Source organism: Aspergillus ibericus (assembly GCF_003184845.1).
Source record: "Aspergillus ibericus CBS 121593 unplaced genomic scaffold BO80scaffold_5, whole genome shotgun sequence".
Taxonomy (NCBI): Eukaryota; Fungi; Ascomycota; class Eurotiomycetes; order Eurotiales; family Aspergillaceae; genus Aspergillus; species Aspergillus ibericus.
In genome coordinates, this window is record NW_020292103.1 from 73,065 (window position 1) to 89,508 (window position 16,444).

The 16,444-nt window shown below is 50.9% G+C and overlaps 7 protein-coding genes and 1 non-coding gene across 8 annotated transcripts; 3 read left to right on the forward strand and 5 right to left on the reverse strand.

Annotated features, from left to right (window-relative positions):
- The first annotated feature begins 103 nt into the window (after positions 1–103).
- BO80DRAFT_202512 (bZIP transcription factor) lies at positions 104–1,639 on the forward strand. Its single transcript, XM_025714220.1, has one exon. It carries the CDS (start codon positions 458–460, stop codon positions 1,400–1,402), a length of 945 nt encoding a protein of 314 aa, XP_025578862.1. The 5' UTR covers positions 104–457; the 3' UTR covers positions 1,403–1,639.
- Positions 1,640–1,797: 158 nt separating this feature from the next.
- On the reverse strand, positions 1,798–2,317 carry BO80DRAFT_421821 (general stress protein). Its single transcript, XM_025718694.1, has 2 exons — positions 2,123–2,317; positions 1,798–2,062 (listed from the first exon to the last, which is right to left on the reverse strand). Exons 1-2 carry the CDS (start codon positions 2,246–2,248, stop codon positions 1,877–1,879), a joined length of 312 nt encoding a protein of 103 aa, XP_025578863.1. The 5' UTR covers positions 2,249–2,317; the 3' UTR covers positions 1,798–1,876.
- A 929-nt stretch (positions 2,318–3,246) lies between these two features.
- BO80DRAFT_490786 (uncharacterized protein) lies at positions 3,247–5,308 on the reverse strand (the record flags this gene model as incomplete). The annotated part of the gene is made up of 6 exons (XM_025723657.1): positions 3,247–4,114; positions 4,159–4,199; positions 4,245–4,480; positions 4,531–4,695; positions 4,746–4,977; positions 5,069–5,308. The coding sequence occupies 6 exons, from the start codon at positions 5,306–5,308 to the stop codon at positions 3,247–3,249; spliced, it is 1,782 nt and encodes a 593-aa protein (XP_025578864.1).
- Positions 5,309–6,959: 1,651 nt separating this feature from the next.
- On the reverse strand, positions 6,960–9,101 carry BO80DRAFT_482891 (cytochrome P450; the record flags this gene model as incomplete). The annotated part of the gene is made up of 11 exons (XM_025723421.1): positions 6,960–7,134; positions 7,182–7,428; positions 7,502–7,673; positions 7,725–7,841; positions 7,903–8,026; positions 8,076–8,181; positions 8,226–8,309; positions 8,363–8,543; positions 8,593–8,724; positions 8,773–8,880; positions 9,084–9,101. The coding sequence occupies 11 exons, from the start codon at positions 9,099–9,101 to the stop codon at positions 6,960–6,962; spliced, it is 1,464 nt and encodes a 487-aa protein (XP_025578865.1).
- A 1,017-nt stretch (positions 9,102–10,118) lies between these two features.
- Positions 10,119–11,451, forward strand: BO80DRAFT_421824 (wax synthase family protein). The gene is made up of 2 exons (XM_025718695.1): positions 10,119–10,885; positions 10,966–11,451. Exons 1-2 carry the CDS (start codon positions 10,176–10,178, stop codon positions 11,405–11,407), a joined length of 1,152 nt encoding a protein of 383 aa, XP_025578866.1. The 5' UTR covers positions 10,119–10,175; the 3' UTR covers positions 11,408–11,451.
- A 1,192-nt stretch (positions 11,452–12,643) lies between these two features.
- BO80DRAFT_441416 (uncharacterized protein) lies at positions 12,644–13,643 on the forward strand (the record flags this gene model as incomplete). The annotated part of the gene is made up of 4 exons (XM_025721187.1): positions 12,644–12,679; positions 12,751–13,213; positions 13,279–13,365; positions 13,576–13,643. The coding sequence occupies 4 exons, from the start codon at positions 12,644–12,646 to the stop codon at positions 13,641–13,643; spliced, it is 654 nt and encodes a 217-aa protein (XP_025578867.1).
- A 1,226-nt stretch (positions 13,644–14,869) lies between these two features.
- Positions 14,870–15,517, reverse strand: BO80DRAFT_461627 (chitin binding peritrophin-A domain-containing protein). Its single transcript, XM_025722456.1, has 2 exons — positions 15,121–15,517; positions 14,870–15,063 (listed from the first exon to the last, which is right to left on the reverse strand). Exon 1 carries the CDS (start codon positions 15,435–15,437, stop codon positions 15,129–15,131), a length of 309 nt encoding a protein of 102 aa, XP_025578868.1. The 5' UTR covers positions 15,438–15,517; the 3' UTR covers positions 14,870–15,063; positions 15,121–15,128.
- A 308-nt stretch (positions 15,518–15,825) lies between these two features.
- BO80DRAFT_t51 lies at positions 15,826–15,962 on the reverse strand. The gene has a single exon. It is a non-coding gene; the product is annotated as a tRNA-Tyr (tRNA).
- Positions 15,963–16,444: the final 482 nt, after the last annotated feature.

Sequence of the window (16,444 nt, forward strand, 5' to 3'; positions counted from 1 at the left end):
CGGTTCCAAGTTGCCTTCAGCCATCGGCGCTTTTAAGAGGCGCGATCCTCTCCCGGACCAATTGCTGGCTACGTCAGCACATCGCCTCCAATGAATCCCAGCCGGTTCCGCGCCTGGACCGTGTTTCCACGGACCCCTCCTCCCCAGCCGGATATAATATCCCTACGACCTGACTCCTCGCCGTCCGCAATTCCCCCATCGTGTGTGGCCCCAGCCTGCTGATCAAGAGCAAACCTGATCAACCTTATCGACCCCAGCGCTCAGTCCGCCTGCTGACGGTGCTTAACCGGTCGGCCTGCTTTCCCCCAATCACGATCCCGCCCCTGTTTTCTCTGCCTGCCAACCGTCTGGTCCGTTGGTCGTATAAATACCAGGCGGAATCAACCCAATTGCCCTTACTGTCCATTTTACCTGTCTTCTGCACCGGCTCACCATCCTCTCAATTGATACCCCACCCATGGCCGACGTAAAGATGTCCACCGACCTGAACCTGTGTTCCCTTTCGGGCCCACCCGCCCCCATCGCCCCCGACGAGAACTGGCCCGACTCCCTCCCTTTCTTTATGGACAATGCCATTCCCCCAGAATACCTCTCTCTCTCAATGCTCCAAGACAATAACAATTGCAACAACACCACCACGACCAATCCATGGCTCTTCGACGCCTTCTCCCCTCCGGTGTCTTGGCCCGCCTACCCCGCTTCCCGAACCGACTCCACCGCCAGCTCGGAAGCCAGCTTCATCGCCCCCTGCCAAACCATCCACCGAGCCAGCGATGACGAGCGCAAGTACTCCACCGCTCCCACCTTCACCTTTGCTCCGAGCCAGATCCCCACCCCCCTGCACGAAATCACCTCCCGCGGCAGTATCAGCAGCAGCACGCAATCCCGCTTCAGCGTCTCCAGTTACAGCAGCGCCGACAGCCCCACCCACAGCCGGCGCGGCAGCTCCCCGCGGCACGCGTCGCCCGGCTTCGAAGACCACGAGCGCGAACGGCGCAAACGCGAGCGCTTCCTCGAGCGCAACCGGGTAGCGGCCAACAAGTGTCGCAAGAAGAAGAAGGAACATGCCAAGAACCTGGAGACGCGATGCGAGCAGGTCTCGCGGCAGAATACTTTGCTGGAAAGCGAGGTGGATCATCTACGGGGGGAGATCTTGAACTTGAAGAATGAGCTGCTGCGACATTCGCAGTGCGGCGATGATGGGATTAAGCGCCATTTGGCACAGATGGTCAAGCAGATCTCGCATCGGACGACGACGGCCCCGGGGACGAAGGCAGAGCCGGAGCGGACGGGGAGCCCGAAGAAGGAGCCAGCGGCGTCGTTTGCGTTTGAGGATCTGGTGCAATTGGACAGTTCTATGGGAGATGCTGCTGTGGCTCAGGAGCGAAAGGATCCGGACTGAACTTTCTCTACCAGTGCGTTTTGTGTTGACGTGCTCCATTGATGCTCAGTACACGGTGGGCTTGATGATCGATAATGTGTTATGTGGAGTTGGTGGCATTTCTCTTCTTTCGTCTTTTCGGGTTTATCCTCCTTTAATTTTTATTGGACAATGTATATCTATGACGCAGCCGGAAGCTACAGCTTGTGGCATGCGAGGGATGGCGATGATGCCGGTGGCTACGATTCAGCATATGCGGGGTGTTCCTGGTGTCAGTCTTGTGAATATGGGTTAGGTGGCGATAGAAGGTACAGAGGCAAAAGCAAACTTAATATCGTATGATCTTACTGGACCTATCTCTCGTCTACGGTGTACAAAACGAAGCGACGATTGACCAATAACACAATTATATTACTGTCAAACTTGATGCAAATTGCCATACCCACCTCTCATCAAACATACACATCAATTTCATATATCATTACTCATTTTGATTCACTCCTCCGGCACCTCCCCACCGCTCAATCCCCCCTTCCGACCAGCCTCGCGCGCCCGGGGATCCCCAGGTTCAAAGCTACCCCCCGAGGACATGCCGCCCTTGTGGCCTGCTTCCCGGGCCCGTTCCTCGCCGGGCTGGAAGCTGCCACTGGAGGCCTGACCGCCCATGGAGGCGATGTTGCGCTGCATCATTAGTATGCCTATTTCCCGCGGATAGCCGTGGATAGTACGGAGTAGATGTACCTGCTTGTCTTCGTCCATGCTGGCGAATCCGCCCGCGTGGCTGGATTGGCCGCCTTTGCGGGCGATGTCTTCAACTTCGTCGGCGGGGCGGTTGGCGAAGTTGCCGGGGTTGGGGTTGGAGGTCATGTTGATGCGTCGGGTGCGGTATGTTGTTGTGGTGGTGATAGTAGAGTGGATTGAATTGTGTCTTGTGAGGGTAGGTTTGGTGTATTATGGCATGTATTTATACTGATATCTTAGGTTGAGTACTGACATGATTATTGCGATCGATTGATGTCAGTTCCTTGGCAGTAGCCTGTTTCAGGACCTGTGCGGTGGATGGTTCCACAGTATCATCTTGAAGTCATTTGTTTTCATCGATGGGCATGTGTTTCTAGAATAGAAGATTACTATGTGAACGTCTGGAAGAAGTCTGGAAGGTGGATGTGGTCATGCTGATGGTATAGCTCGTTGGTGGATCTTGTACCTGCAGCAGGACATAAGGTACATAAGGTACATACATGATAGTAACAGGTCTCTCCATGGCCTCTCAGCTGTAAATCAACAATCTGGCAGTTCCAATTCTGTACAATCGCCATTCTACAGCAACCAAGCATACAAGCATCCTCAGTGCAACATATACACTGTATGTATCCAATGCCACACTTCCTAGAAAATGGACCCTGATCGGCATCACCCCCAATTGATCAATCAGGTCGCCCGTGGCTAACCGCGAATTGGAGTCATAAATTCCCCGACTTGGGGTTGACCATCATGACATCAGCCCCGAGCATCACCATGACTTCACTCGGTCCGTGCCCTTCCAAGCAACCGCCGATCCTGGTTGCACCAATGCCTTTGACTGGGTCGGAAGCCGGATCGAACGTTCCATGATGCATGGGACCCCATAGCTTTTGATTGGCAGGGGCTTTTTGCCGTCATGCAGATTATCGATGGGCTGACAGTTGCCACCTCGAAAGCTTCTAATGTTAGCTGACCATCAATCCATGATGCGATACTGCTCACGTGCCTTGCAATGACACCAGGTTTATCGGTCGCACATTTGATTTATTGACTTTTTGATGTGAATGCTGATTAATCTATGGCAAACTGCGTTTTTTTCCTGATGCTACTGGGTTAATCATTTAGCGTATTCGAGCAAAGTACTCTTCTAGTGCTTCTACCTCCTCCAGGCTACCCATCCACGCCACATGCTGATCTGGACGACAGAGTACCAATGCCCCAAATTTTTGTTGGATACCATATCTGTCATATGTGTGGCCCAAATCATCACCGTCCGATCCATCATCAGCAAAGACCCTCGAGTAATCCCAGCCCCATGTTTCATCGAACGGGTGAAACATATCCGGAAGATCCAAGAGATTGATCGATGCTCTCGGGCTGGCATGCACCAAAATGCTCTCGAGACAACGACACCTGCCGAATCTCTGATCCGTGTGCAACGATGACAGATGAGGCTGCTTGTTGAATCTGGCCGCAAAGTCACAGAGACGGCCCCAGTTCCGCGATCCACGCAAGTCACCAGGAAACACCAACAGCCTCCAAGCTCCATTGCTGGTGAATCTCCCCGCCAGCTGCATACACACCCCGTCGGCCTGGGCTACAACAGGATAGGATGCCAGACGCACTCCCACTCTGATATTCCGGGCTACAGATCCCTCGCCACTTTTGCCAGAAATCAGATCATTCGGGCCATAGGCGATGCCTACGCCCGTCATGAAATCGACGTACTGGTTCCGGACCCGCTCGACTCCTTCGGTGGTGGTCGTGTCTTGCTCGTATGCTTCGACCAGCTCGGTGTCCAGCCTCAGCAGCTTCTCGCCAACGGGCCGTCGTTCTAAGTTATAGGTGTCCAAGATCCTCGGCGCAGCTGTCCCGGTGATGACGGATCCTAGCTTCCATACCAGGTTGTATGTATCTTGCATCGATACGTTCATCCCTTGTCCCGCCTTGGGGGAGTGGGTGTGTGCTGCATCGCCAGCAAGGAAAACTCTGCGTGAATCAGCATGGGCATGATGCCAGTAGGGTACACCTACCTATCATGGGGTCTATATGTTTCAACCAAACGCTGGCCTATCTGCAACATGTCAGTCACCAGATTGCATAGTATGGACAAGCTCACCTTGTAAATCGACCACCAGTCGCAGTGCTTATACGTCAGTTTGTACGGCCGCATCGCCTTCTGTATGGCTTCGACCAAATCATCCCGAGAAACTTCCGACTGATCTCTTCCCTCGACATTCAGTTTTCCATCGCCTTTTGGATAGGTATAAAACCGGACCAGCCGGTTCTCCCTGGGCGCGGTCATGATACTCCCATAGTCTCCGGAATGTATGGCGCAGGATTGACGAATGTCCGCTTGGACAGCATTAGCCATCTATACATCCAATCATTCCGACGATACTCACGAAAATCACTAATGGGCGCAATATCAATCACCCCCCACGTGGAATCCCCCGAGCCGGCACGAACCGGCACCTTCAACTGCTCTCGCGTCCAGCTATGTGCACCGTCGCAACCGATAATATATCGTGCCCGAATGATCTCCAAATCATCACAGACACCATCGGCCCCTAACTGCACAATCAGCCATCTCCGACCGTAAAACCTCAACATCACATACCATCCGTCCAATCTTTCCTCACCCCAACCTCAACCGGATACTCCTCATTCTCCAAAAACACCAACCTCTCCGCCCGTTTCCCATACTCCACCTTCACCTCCCCCAAATGATCCAAAAACGCCTGCTCCACCAACCCCTGATTCAACAACACCATCCCAAACCTCTCCCCGTCTTTCAGCCTCGCCCGACTCCTCTTCTCCCTCTCAATGCCCGCGGATTCTTTATTCCTGCCCTGTCCCTTATTAGCTCCATACCCCGCACCCTTCTAAGCACCATCCCCGCAAGCCGAAGAAAAGAAAAAAGAAAGAAAAAAAAATACCCACCCAAAAACACATCTCCGCATGCGCCACCCCCCTCCGTAAAATCGCATCCACCATCCCAAAACTCTCCAAGATCTCCAAACTCCGACTTTGTAATCCGTCCGCGTGGCCCGTGGGTGTGCGGCCCGGTCGTTTGTCGATGATGCGCGTCGTCATGTCGTATTGTGTGGCCCAGGCGGCGGCCATGAGGCCTGCTGGGCCGGCGCCGATGATGAGGAGGTCGGTTGTGGTGGGATGGGGCATGTTTATTTTAATCTTACTCTGAGTAGAGAATGTTTGTGGGAGGGGGGGAGGAGGCTTAAGTTGGGGTATATGTAATGGTACATGTTCCTGGATTTGAAGATGATGTAGGGTTGCAATTGAGTTTGGCCGCCTACGGCATGGGGACGTCATGCTTTGTCACTGCCTGGTTTGTGGGGGTCTGTATTAAGTAGTACCTAGTCCTAGGAAAGTATATCCTTGTATTTTGAGTGGACAATCCGATTCAGTGTCTGGGGTTGGGGGTGGGTCTGTTTTTGAATCTCGGTACGAATGACATGGTGAATGTTTGGGGGGGGGCCGGAGGGGGTTCCCGTTGATAGATATGAGGTTTACTTGCATCCTTTAACCGCACTCTTTCCCTTTGTTATCTCCTCTTTTCTATTATAATAAACAGAAAGTAGGTTCGTGCTGTTAAAATCGATTATTATAACTCATCCTCAAAAGCAAGCTTTACCACAATCAGAGACCATCCAAGAACACATACTCGGGTCGCAGTGGTCGTCAATTCATCCAGGAGATCAACCGAAAACCTAGGCCAGAATACAATAGCCATATAAATATCAAGGGTATAACAACACACGCATCAAAGCAAACCAAGTCCACAGTAACATCTTCCATCACATCTCTAGTATAGGCCTCAGGCATCAAGCAAATCGAACAATCACCCCCACAACTGCCCCCACCGCACCCCCAATCAGCATTCCAATCAAACAATAGACCAGACTCCGTCGCCACGACCAATTGACCCAATGTAATTCGGTGGGTAGGACATAGCCTGGGTTGGTAGCTGGTTTGGATTCGAGGGCCGGGCCCGTAGAGTAGGTGTCTGGTTTGGGTTGAGAGGTCATGGTTCGTATGAAACTGTTCTGCGAAGGAATAAGTTAGCTCATGTCAATACCAGTACACAAAAAGAGTACAACATACTCAGATCCACAGTCTCACGCGACCGAAAACATGTCATCGAGACCTCGAGAGAGACGGCAGAACGGTCGTCAATTTATCACTCAACCCTCTACATAGACGCCCTATCCCCCCCACCTTGGCGATCATCAAAGGATCAGTCCGGTAGGGGCTGTGCTGTGCCCTGCAGCCTTGTGTACTTTCTTGGCTACTTGGCGTCGCGGTTAATCTGCGCCATGTGGATGCTTTGTCTCTTGGCCTGAGCTATCCTGGCCCTGTTGGTGGGTCAGGGTCTCACTCGGTGATTGTGGTGTGGTGGGATGGTGATATGCCGAGCCTCGGGCTTCGAACTAAGCGGGGGGTTTGGTACGTAGGGAGATTTCATTTGTGGATGGGATGGGATGGTTGTTTAGTGGGTATGGTAGTGGAGATGCCTTGTGCTCACGGACTTTACGTGCTACGTCATACCTTTCTGTTGCTACTATGCTTGGGAGATAAAGGTGTACATGGTGGAGAAACTAGGGCGGTTTATGCTATAGTCTCAACTGCTGAGTTTTCGCGAATCAACCCTTTACTATATATCTCTGCATCGACCACAGACCGGAGCGTAGTAAGGTGTGACTGCCCACAATGAAGTCCACTCCACGGTGTACTCTACAAGGTAGCTGGATGATGATTGATTATTGTCCGCTCAGAATAACTCAATCCTGATCGTCGAGATCATATACTATGTTCATGACGAGCCAGCTCTTTCCCTCAACGTTATCATCGTACTAGTCCGAGGCACAATCGCTGTAGTCCATACAAAGCTTCTTGGTGCACCAAGATCCGACAGCTTGATATCATACTCCATGATCAGATGGGCAAGGACCAGCTTCAGCGTCCTCGAGACATACCATCGTCCGGGGCTGTACACCTATCAGCGGGCCATCCATCAAAGAATAGCTTGACTCACCAAGCCCGTTTCGCCGATCCCCAGTACGGAAAATTCCAGCGGATATCCGTATACTTCGGAAACGCTCTCATGGACCCATCTCTCTCATCGACCGCCATAAAGCGGTACGGGTTAAATTCTGTCGGGTCGGCGTAGTACCGGGAATCCTGCATGACTGCCGCCTGGGGAATAGCCACGAGATTCCCAGCTGGGACGTATGTTCCGTCGGAAAAGGTATATGGGGTTAATGTCATTCGCTGGACGGTCACTGCCACCATTTAATATAGATCTTGTGAGGAGGTCGTGAGGGGGTAGATGTATCTGATGAGAGAGAAACTCACGTGCATCTAGCGCATTTAGCCTGGCAGACTCGCGCAAAAAGCCATCTAGAAGAGGTAGATGATCCAAGTAATCCTCCGAGTCTGTTATGCTGCGTCCATACTCGATCTCTTTGCGGAGTGATTCGATATATTCGGGATGGAGGCATAAGTCAAATATGGCGTACACGAGAGCCTTCATTGCGAGTCAATATTATGATGCCTCCGGAAGTGGATGATTGCTGACCATGGACATTTGGTGCGCGGAAGCAAACAAAATACCAAATATCTGTTGGGTAATTCTGAGTACTGTCTGTTGCGCAGAGGTCTGGGAAGACTCTATCACCCATTGGATGCAGTCACGCTTGATGACCGAGCGTGTTAGTCCCGAGGGGATGGAGGAGGATGGTTTTCTCTAGACGAACCCGTTTTGAAGCAATACCCAGTGGATTCTGGCCCTCGGTGATTCGCCTCTCGATCTCCGTACTGATAGCACGAGCAATACGATGCATCGCTCCACTCCAACCCATCATGAATGGTGCTATCAGGCTATGGTCGCATGAATATGGTGCGAAGAAAGGGGCAGGGCAGCACGTACGGAACCAAAACAGATGGCAGATGGCGACATAATTCCATGGTGACCACGGCATCTTTCAGGTATTGATGGACAGCACGTTCCAGCTCGCGGTCACTGCCTAACATCTCTTTATTTTCCATATCAATATGACAATGGCTGTATCAAACTTACCCAGTTCTGATCCAAGAAGAACATGATTGTTGAGCCGTGTAATGACATGCTTAGCCAGTGTGAATGCGCTTACTCGACTCCAGCCTGATATTTTCAGAATCAGCAGCAATACCACCGGTCAGACAAGAAAGGCCCACCAGCCGAGTCTCTGCCCGTCAGCTGCTGAGGGAGCGTTTCCCGAAGCACCAGCTGCAATTTCCCCTGAATTTGAGGCAACTTCATGCGAAGCAGTACCTTCAGCACCCGCTTGGGAACGTCATTGTTCGGATCTACATTATTATGTTCAAATCCAAACAGAGTGTACTTGTGCTTGATCCTCTATGTCAACTGTGAGCTTCCAATCATTCCCCGGGGCTCGTCCACGCACCTGTTCCATAGCGGCATGGAACGAAAGGATACTTTCCGGGCTCTGACTGAGTTCTCGGATTAACTTCTCAGAAGAGACGAGAACCTGGTACTCGCTCAAGGCAGGGATGGCGAAAGATCTGTCGCTCCTTATCTGGGATTGTGTCAGTATGTGTGGCAATGAAGGCGAGGGACTTTTTACCCTTCGATAGATGTCCGAGATCATTCCCGCCCCGTCAATCACGAATTCAAGGCTGGTGAACCATTTTCCGAGAAGTAGGACGGGCGTGCCTCCTATATACGTATTGAGCTTTTTAGAAAATTAGCTATCAGCATTCTTCGCATCAATTGGAGAGGAAATGAAGACTAAAAGTGCAACCCGGGTAGAAAATATGTAAGGAGAGATGATCCGCACCGGCCGTCTCCTATAAATCCCCAGCACCTTGACCACCCGCCAAACAACCCACAAGGTGATCAGGATATAACCCCAACCCCATGTATATGACAGCTGACACACGCCCTGAAGGGCATCTCGAATCAAATCCAGGAACATAAGTTTCTTTCTTCTTCGTTATCCTGTGCTTATAATGCGTAGCCTAAGATATTATCGACAGGCTCTAGTAGTACTACCCCGATCAATGGAAGCTTATTTATACCCCCATCACGAGGTCACTGTACCTATGTCTTCTCTAAACCATACACGCGAGTGAGCCGCACCGATGTTCTCCGCCTCCACGGCGCGCTGAAGGGGTTGGGCCTGGCAAAACTGATTGGTGCCTTGTGAGGGGTGTCTCCCCGGAATGCATGATGTTTGCTGGACACGCAACAGGCTACTCACAAGGCTGTGTTTATGTGCTCCCAATACGCGACTTACACCCAATACTGAAACTTGCCATCATCCAGTCTCCAATCATCGAGGCAAGAGAGGTAGGGTTTGCGGTTGGCTGCAGGCTTCGGTGTTGCTCCGGATAACGAGAGTCACAAGAACACCCCAGCGAAGCGGACTGGCTGTGACTACTATCTGGCATATTCTGTTTCGGGCGGCATACACATGAGACTGTGGACGGGAGGTCCTGCATTGGACCTAATTAGAAGGGGGGATGCTTGATTTGGCTTTGTTTACACCCAGACGTCTCTATGGACCATGGGTAGGTGGGTGGATTGACAGATATGTGTTACAGAGAGAGACAGCGTATAGTGAGGACCTTGCGGGGCGCTAATTCCCCACAGAAGCATACAGTGACTATTTCGTAGGCCTGGTCGTGAATGGGTCGTTGTCAGGACAGTCAGCGGTGTTGGGGGGAATTTGAAAATTACGGGGGCTGGATCGGCGCAACGGTATTGATCGTACCGCGACATGCGCCCATTTACCATCAACCACCTGTCAGCTGCGCTGATCGACGCTATTCAGCTGGCAGGGGTACTTCCTTGATTGATATCTAGATTAGCAGAGACTAGTGAGACTACACGGTTGCCTCTTTTCTTTTTCTGAACTGTGTCTTTTGCTTCCCACTTTTCATTCACAATGTCCGTCATTGCTGCCCCCATCCGCCTTTCATCCTGCTTTACTCGTCGGTCATCGTGTCAGCTGCAGCCTAAGCCAGAATGTCTCTCAACCCTCTGTCTTCGATTGGGCTTCAAACCGCCATCGTGGTGACCACCATCGGCTTTACCCCGGCTCGGTCGGCTTTCAGGCCCGGCGCGCTGCTCATCGTTGCGCTTTGCACTTGCCACTGTATCTCAACGGCACTGGAATACTTCGTTCGCACTCCCTGGGCCAGCCTCGCGGGCGGCTACTCTGTGATGCTCCTGGTTCATTTTGTCGATATCGGCCTGCTCACGCGATGGGAGTTCCCAACAGCCAACCACCAGGATACGATTCCGGTCCGACTACGTTTTGGCATCTGGGCATCAATCAATGCGCGATGCATTGGAACCCCAGACCAAGTGCGCAACATCTATCCTTCTTACAGCAAAGGTCGAGCCGCTTTTCTTCTTCGAGCTGCCAGAATTGTGCTCCTCAGCTACGTGGGCCTCGATGTACTTGGCTCCATGGGCGATCCCGAGGTGGGATCTCGTGTTCTCGTTGCATCTCGGGTACCGATATTCCGGCGCTTATCGGAAGTCACTGCGGAAGAGGTGGTCATTCGGCTCTTTTCCACTCTTTCGGCTGCTATTGGGCTTGTGTGCAGCCAGGGGGGGTTCTACAACCTGTTTGCATTTACCGGCGTGCTTTCCGGGTTCAGTGAGCCGCAAGACTGGCCTTCGTTCTACGGATCACTATCGGATGCTTATAGTCTGCGGAGGGTATGGAGGTACGTTCATCTCAAAGCTCCTTTGCGTCCGAGTCAAGATCGAGATAGTCATGAGATCTATGAACTGAAAATGGTTATAGTCGCGTCTGGCACCAATGCAATACTCACAAATTCCGCGCCATTGCCCGGTTTGTGGTTCAAGATGTCTTGGGATTTCTACCGCGAACACCGGCCTGCCAATATGCCCAGACGCTGATGGTATTTGCAGCATCGGCTGTCATGCACCTTCTCATTGATCTATCTGCTGGCATTTCTATCTCGAGGTCGGGAGCTGTGCAATTTTTCTGCACTCAAGCCGTGGGAATTCTCGTGGAGGACTTGGTCGTCGGTATTTACTCCGCGCTGCGGGGCCTTTCTCCCAGTCGATCGGCTTCGTGGGGAGAACGATTCATTGGATTCCTTTGGGTGAGCGCATTCTTTGTCTGGTCGCTGCCCGCATATATATATCCGATGTTGTATCGATCTAACATGGGACTTACTGATTCGGTGGTTCCAGTCAGCATCATCGGAGCTCTAAGATAAGTTGATGGGGCTTCTGTATCCGAATTCTTGTCGGTGAATCATATTGTGTCTATAGATTTTTGGCATTAGTTAGTCGGGAGAGATTTGGTGTAATATACTCTGTACTAACTTTGATGACTTGTGATCTATGCTAAAGTTTTGATGGACTCTCACGCCTTAAGCCCCGCACTAACACCGAAAACCCCACAAAGTTGGTCCAGTGGGTGACGACAGGTAAAAGGAGATGGATTGTGCCGGGCTAGGCCTCGTACAGGAGGGTTGACAGGCGCGGACGTGACATGCCTCCAACATATCCGATCTGGCGCTTCAAGGGCTTCTGTTAACCCGGGTCTAAATTGGGCGTCTGCGCCTCGATGCCGAGCTGCGCCGCCGGAGGGCTTTCAAGACCAAAGGCGATAGACTTCGGACCATCTACTTCGGGCCGATTGGACTGTACTAGCCGCGACGCGCCTCTCATCTGGGGCCTGTGATTGGTGGGCGTTGTTTGCTCTGCAAGGCCCGAGTAGTAAGTACTTAACTGGTCCGGTTCTTGGTGCTCGGTGGTGTTCCGCGATCCCCAGTAGGTGTCCCACAGATTGCCGCTGTTGTCCTCCCAGGAGCTGCCATCTCCATGACCGTACATATAAGACTCAATGGCTAGTATCAATGTCATGTCCCATGCATAGTTTCTATTCTTGCGACGGCCTGCCTGATTTAACCTGTTTCTTTATCGGATAAGCACCCACGGATGACATTCACTATGGAGGTAGGCGTACGCCAGATCCCTCCTTCTGTGATCCCAACATGCAGATTACATCGATGCCAAGCCCAACTAGGACAAACAAGCTTGCCCTCCCCCATAGCCCCTGAATGCTTGTGCGCGGTGTGCGGTGTGGTGCGTCGTTAGCGCTTGCACGCAAGCGGTAATTTACCATCGGGGAAGTTCGGTTTTCAAAATTACCCGACTTACAAAGCCCAAACACAGCAGCCGATCCATCAGCCTGCCTGCGTGCCTGCGAGCAGGGGTCCGATGTCTCAACATGTAGGACGGGTCACCGCTTGCTTTTGCTTGTGTGGCGAGAATAGCCTCCATGCACCCTCCCCTCGGCCGATGCAGGCGCACCAAATTAGAAGGGAGATGTGGGATCTGGCCATGTTGCCCACGGGGTATATTCGGATGGCTCTTCCATTTCTTTTCATTCGGCGCGTTTTAGAGATATGTTAATAGTTCTTATCCATTACTAAGGTCTTCACGCCATGGCGAACACCTATATTGACGAGGTCACATTCATGGTGAGCTTCCGTACCATGCCATATCTCCTCAGAGCGGCTCAGGCACGTTGACCAGCTAACGATCTTTTCAGACAGTCCTCTGGGTCTGTCTTACCATATCCACCTTCTTTGTCCTCATCCAGATCTCCCTCGAATCTTGCCTGAACCGCCAATTGAGCAGCGCGGATGTCTTAGTGCTAGCAGCGTGGCTATTGTATCTGGGTAATGGAATAGTCTGGTCCGCCACCTACGAGCAAATGTTTGAAGTGATTGCTCTAGGTACAAGCACTACCAATCCGTCGAGTATCCCCCAAAACATTGCGTGGATCGAAAAACGGTACCTTCGGGGGCAGCTCGCAGGTTATCTAATCTCCTACTCCAGCTTGTGGCTGATCAAACTGTCCTTTGTCTTTTTCTTCCGTAAGCTGGGAAACCGGTATCGCGCGCAGCGGATCCTCTGGTGGGCGGTTCTGGCATTTGTCATCGCCTGCTATGGAGGGACCTTGGGCGTCCTCGACTATGCGTGTGAGATGAGCTCGCTGGAGGATAGTGTTGGTCTGTTTCCATATATACTTGCCCTCGTTACTGGCGTAGGATAGTGCTAACCCTGGGGCTTACAGAGCTCTGCCAGAGTCCTTATTCAGTCTGGTATGAACGAGTGAGTCTGAAGGTCGCGACGACCATGGACATCATATCGGACGCAGCTAGTACGTGTACTCTGCTTTTGGGAGGATATGGAATTTCTTGCCAGCTGGGATTGACTGACCGAGTCGCTTCATGCCAGTCATCATTCTCTCCGGAAATATCATGTGGAGGGTTCGGATATGTCTAACTAAGAAGTTGGCATTGATCGGGATCAGCCTTGACTGCGTTCATTATTATCATCGCCCTAGTGCGATTATTGCTCAGCGTATCAGGAGCCGGCATCTTGAACCCCGCATGGCTCATCATGTGGAACGCTGTTGAGATCTGTGTCGGTGAGTAATATGCCCATGCACCAGTTTACGGTACAATGCTCTAACTGTGTGTATAGCCATCATGGTTGCCTGTCTGGCATCTTTCTGGACTTTCTATACCAAGTTGAAAAGATCGCCAAGTGATGTTTGTGGATGCGGTCTCTTCTGCCCGAACAGACACTACGCCTCCCTCGAAAGGCCGATCTTACTATCTGGTCGTACAAGCGAAAGAGATAAAGGCCATCAATCTGCTGTGTCTGTTGGTAGTCATACCTTGACACAGGATACCATGCCTGATCCCTTCGTACTTAGGGTCCAAAGCTAGGACCACAGATTACCTATGTATGGTATGTTCGAGACACGAATACAGTATGGGTAAATATCGCGAATAGGTTTCGGACGACTGATAGGAACAATGATTGCATTGAAGGTGCCCATAAAGAATCCGAAACCCAGAATCTAGTGGGTCATTTGGCATGACATCGGTCCTGGTTGGTGTCGTTCACTTCGTGTAAAGACGGACCCTTATTGAGGTGGGATTATCCAATCAACCCTTGCCTCACGATTGAACATCTTCCGCTTTCCTGATTAAATCGTAAAATCTTCCATTCTCATATACAGTTGCAACAAAAACAATAGCCCCAACAACAGTCGCCTTGTTGACGTGAACAAGCAAGATAAATAGATTCCGGTGAAACACCACAAATAAAACCCGTATCTGTCGACAGAACAATATCCGTAATTCCGTGATACCTCGCTAAATATTGGGTGTCATGTAAGTACTTCGATCGTGCAGTGTTAATTTCAAAGGCTATCTTCAATCTACAGCCCCCAGACTCAAAGACGGATGATTTTCAGACTAGCTTGTATTGTGTCAACTTAGCAGACATCCTTTGCCTTTTTGTAGCCGCTGCTGCTACCCCAGACAAACGCATAGCCGGCTGTGGATTGCCGATTTTAGTGTTCGTGCAACCATAGTTTAGGCGCCCAGAGATAGGCCCGTTCGGATTAGAATCTTCAAGTGAGTTTTGAAGATCAATTAAGCCCCTTTAACATCTCTTTTGGTGGGACAAATAGCCGCCGAGTTTGCGATCTCCATCTTCCAACCGGCTTCAATCTGAAGGAGGATGGTATGGTTGCACAAGTTTAAGCTTATTTGTATAGTTGAACTTTGCTAGATATTGCTACAGGAACACGAGGCGTGTTCCAGTTGGTAGAAGAAATATTCACACAGGCGCAGCTCTATAAGTCAATGATTTAAAACGGATCCGTGGTTAAACAAGCTCAGTGTATTACTTTTAGAGCCTCGTTATGCTTCCAATTCATGATTATCTATTGGACAATCATGGTAGATAATGATTAATCCAATCCGATGGCACAGCCGTAAAATCACCCATCATAACCGATCCCCAGACACTCCATCACTCAATAGGACGCACTCCGCCAAACCTGCTCACCATCAGCTACAACAAACACTTCAACCCCAACATTAGCCACCAAACATACCCGCAGCATCACAACTGAACGCAACCCGAGTCCTCCGGCCAGGTACAAGTCTGAACCTCCACACTAAAGTACAGCCCCTCGTCACAGGTATAGATAGTCGAGACACCATCGCTCAGGTCGCAGACGATAAACTTGGTGCAATCACCGGGATATGGGAGATGGTTGACTTCGGGGGTTGCTCCCAAGCAGACCGTGGCGCCGATTGCGCCGCCGGGGGTTCCGGATCCGTTGGCGCCGTCGCCGTCGTCTTGGGCGTTGATGGGGAGGGGGGAGAGGGTTAAGAGGAGAGTGAGGAGAGATAGAGATGGGTAGTGCATGGTGGGATGGTGTTGAGGTTGGGTACGGGTGTGGGTGGGAGTAAGAGCGAACAATGCGTGGAATGGGTTGTTGTGGCGAGTGTTCTAGCTACAGTGGAGATTCAGGTAGAGGCAGGTTTATATGGAAGATCAGCGTCATTGAGTAACTGCTCTCATGTGATATGGCTTTTCTCCGATCGGCATTTAAAGGGCCCGTGTCGCAAAACTATTGGTCAATGGCATGTAGGCTGACTGTTAGTAGTGGACTAGCCATGCAGAAAGTCCGGTTTTGATAAAAGGATGCAATGCATACTAACCGCGACTTGGTAATTGTAGACGCGCACCGTTGTGATTGGATATGATGTTCGATCAGGACCCACAGCCCTGGAAAGAAAAAAAAAAAGACACTCGCCCGATGCGAGGCTCGAACTCGCAACCTTGAGGTGTGCATTTTATAAACTGAGAAGGAATTAGTGGGAGATCGACTGATTGCTGGATGCAATGGTAACTTACAGCCACACGCTCTACCGATTGAGCTAACCGGGCAGTCGTTATGCGGCAAGGGCCAGGCAAATTCCTATGAGAGGGTATCCTACGACCCGTGCACGGTCCAGCTGCCATGATATCAACCCGAATACGTGCTAGCCTGGTTTGACACATTGAAATCAAATTGATTGCAACTGAATTTGTAAACTTTCATTGGCGGATCGTATGAGTTCATAGTGGGTATATCATCATCTTGGGTTCCAGATCATGTTCCACGAATCAGGTTAAGTCGCTAACTTCACTCGACAGTGTGACTGTTAGAGGTGCATACTAGACCTGGCTGGACATGTAATGGACAATATCCGTTTCAGAATTGGTACATAGTAAGAAAGTTTATATCCTAAAGGCAAATCAGAACAGGCTGGGGGACATGCATTCACGCCGGTACTTAGATTTGTCCAAAGTATGGTCTTTCTAGCTTCATTTCTCCGAAAATGCCTCCTTTCAAAGAAACAATACAAATCAAAAGAAAAAAAAAAAAA

Coding starts and splice junctions, on each gene's coding strand:
- BO80DRAFT_202512 (XM_025714220.1), top strand. CDS start 458: ATGGCCGACGTAAAGATGTCCACCGACCTGAACCTGTGTTCCCTTTCG.
- BO80DRAFT_421821 (XM_025718694.1), bottom strand. CDS start 2,248: ATGACCTCCAACCCCAACCCCGGCAACTTCGCCAACCGCCCCGCCGAC. Junction 2,063..2,122: donor GCATGGACGAAGACAAGCAG/GTACATCTACTC, acceptor CTAATGATGCAG/CGCAACATCGCCTCCATGGG.
- BO80DRAFT_461627 (XM_025722456.1), bottom strand. CDS start 15,437: ATGCACTACCCATCTCTATCTCTCCTCACTCTCCTCTTAACCCTCTCC.
- BO80DRAFT_421824 (XM_025718695.1), top strand. CDS start 10,176: ATGTCTCTCAACCCTCTGTCTTCGATTGGGCTTCAAACCGCCATCGTG. Junction 10,886..10,965: donor AGTCTGCGGAGGGTATGGAG/GTACGTTCATCT, acceptor AAATGGTTATAG/TCGCGTCTGGCACCAATGCA.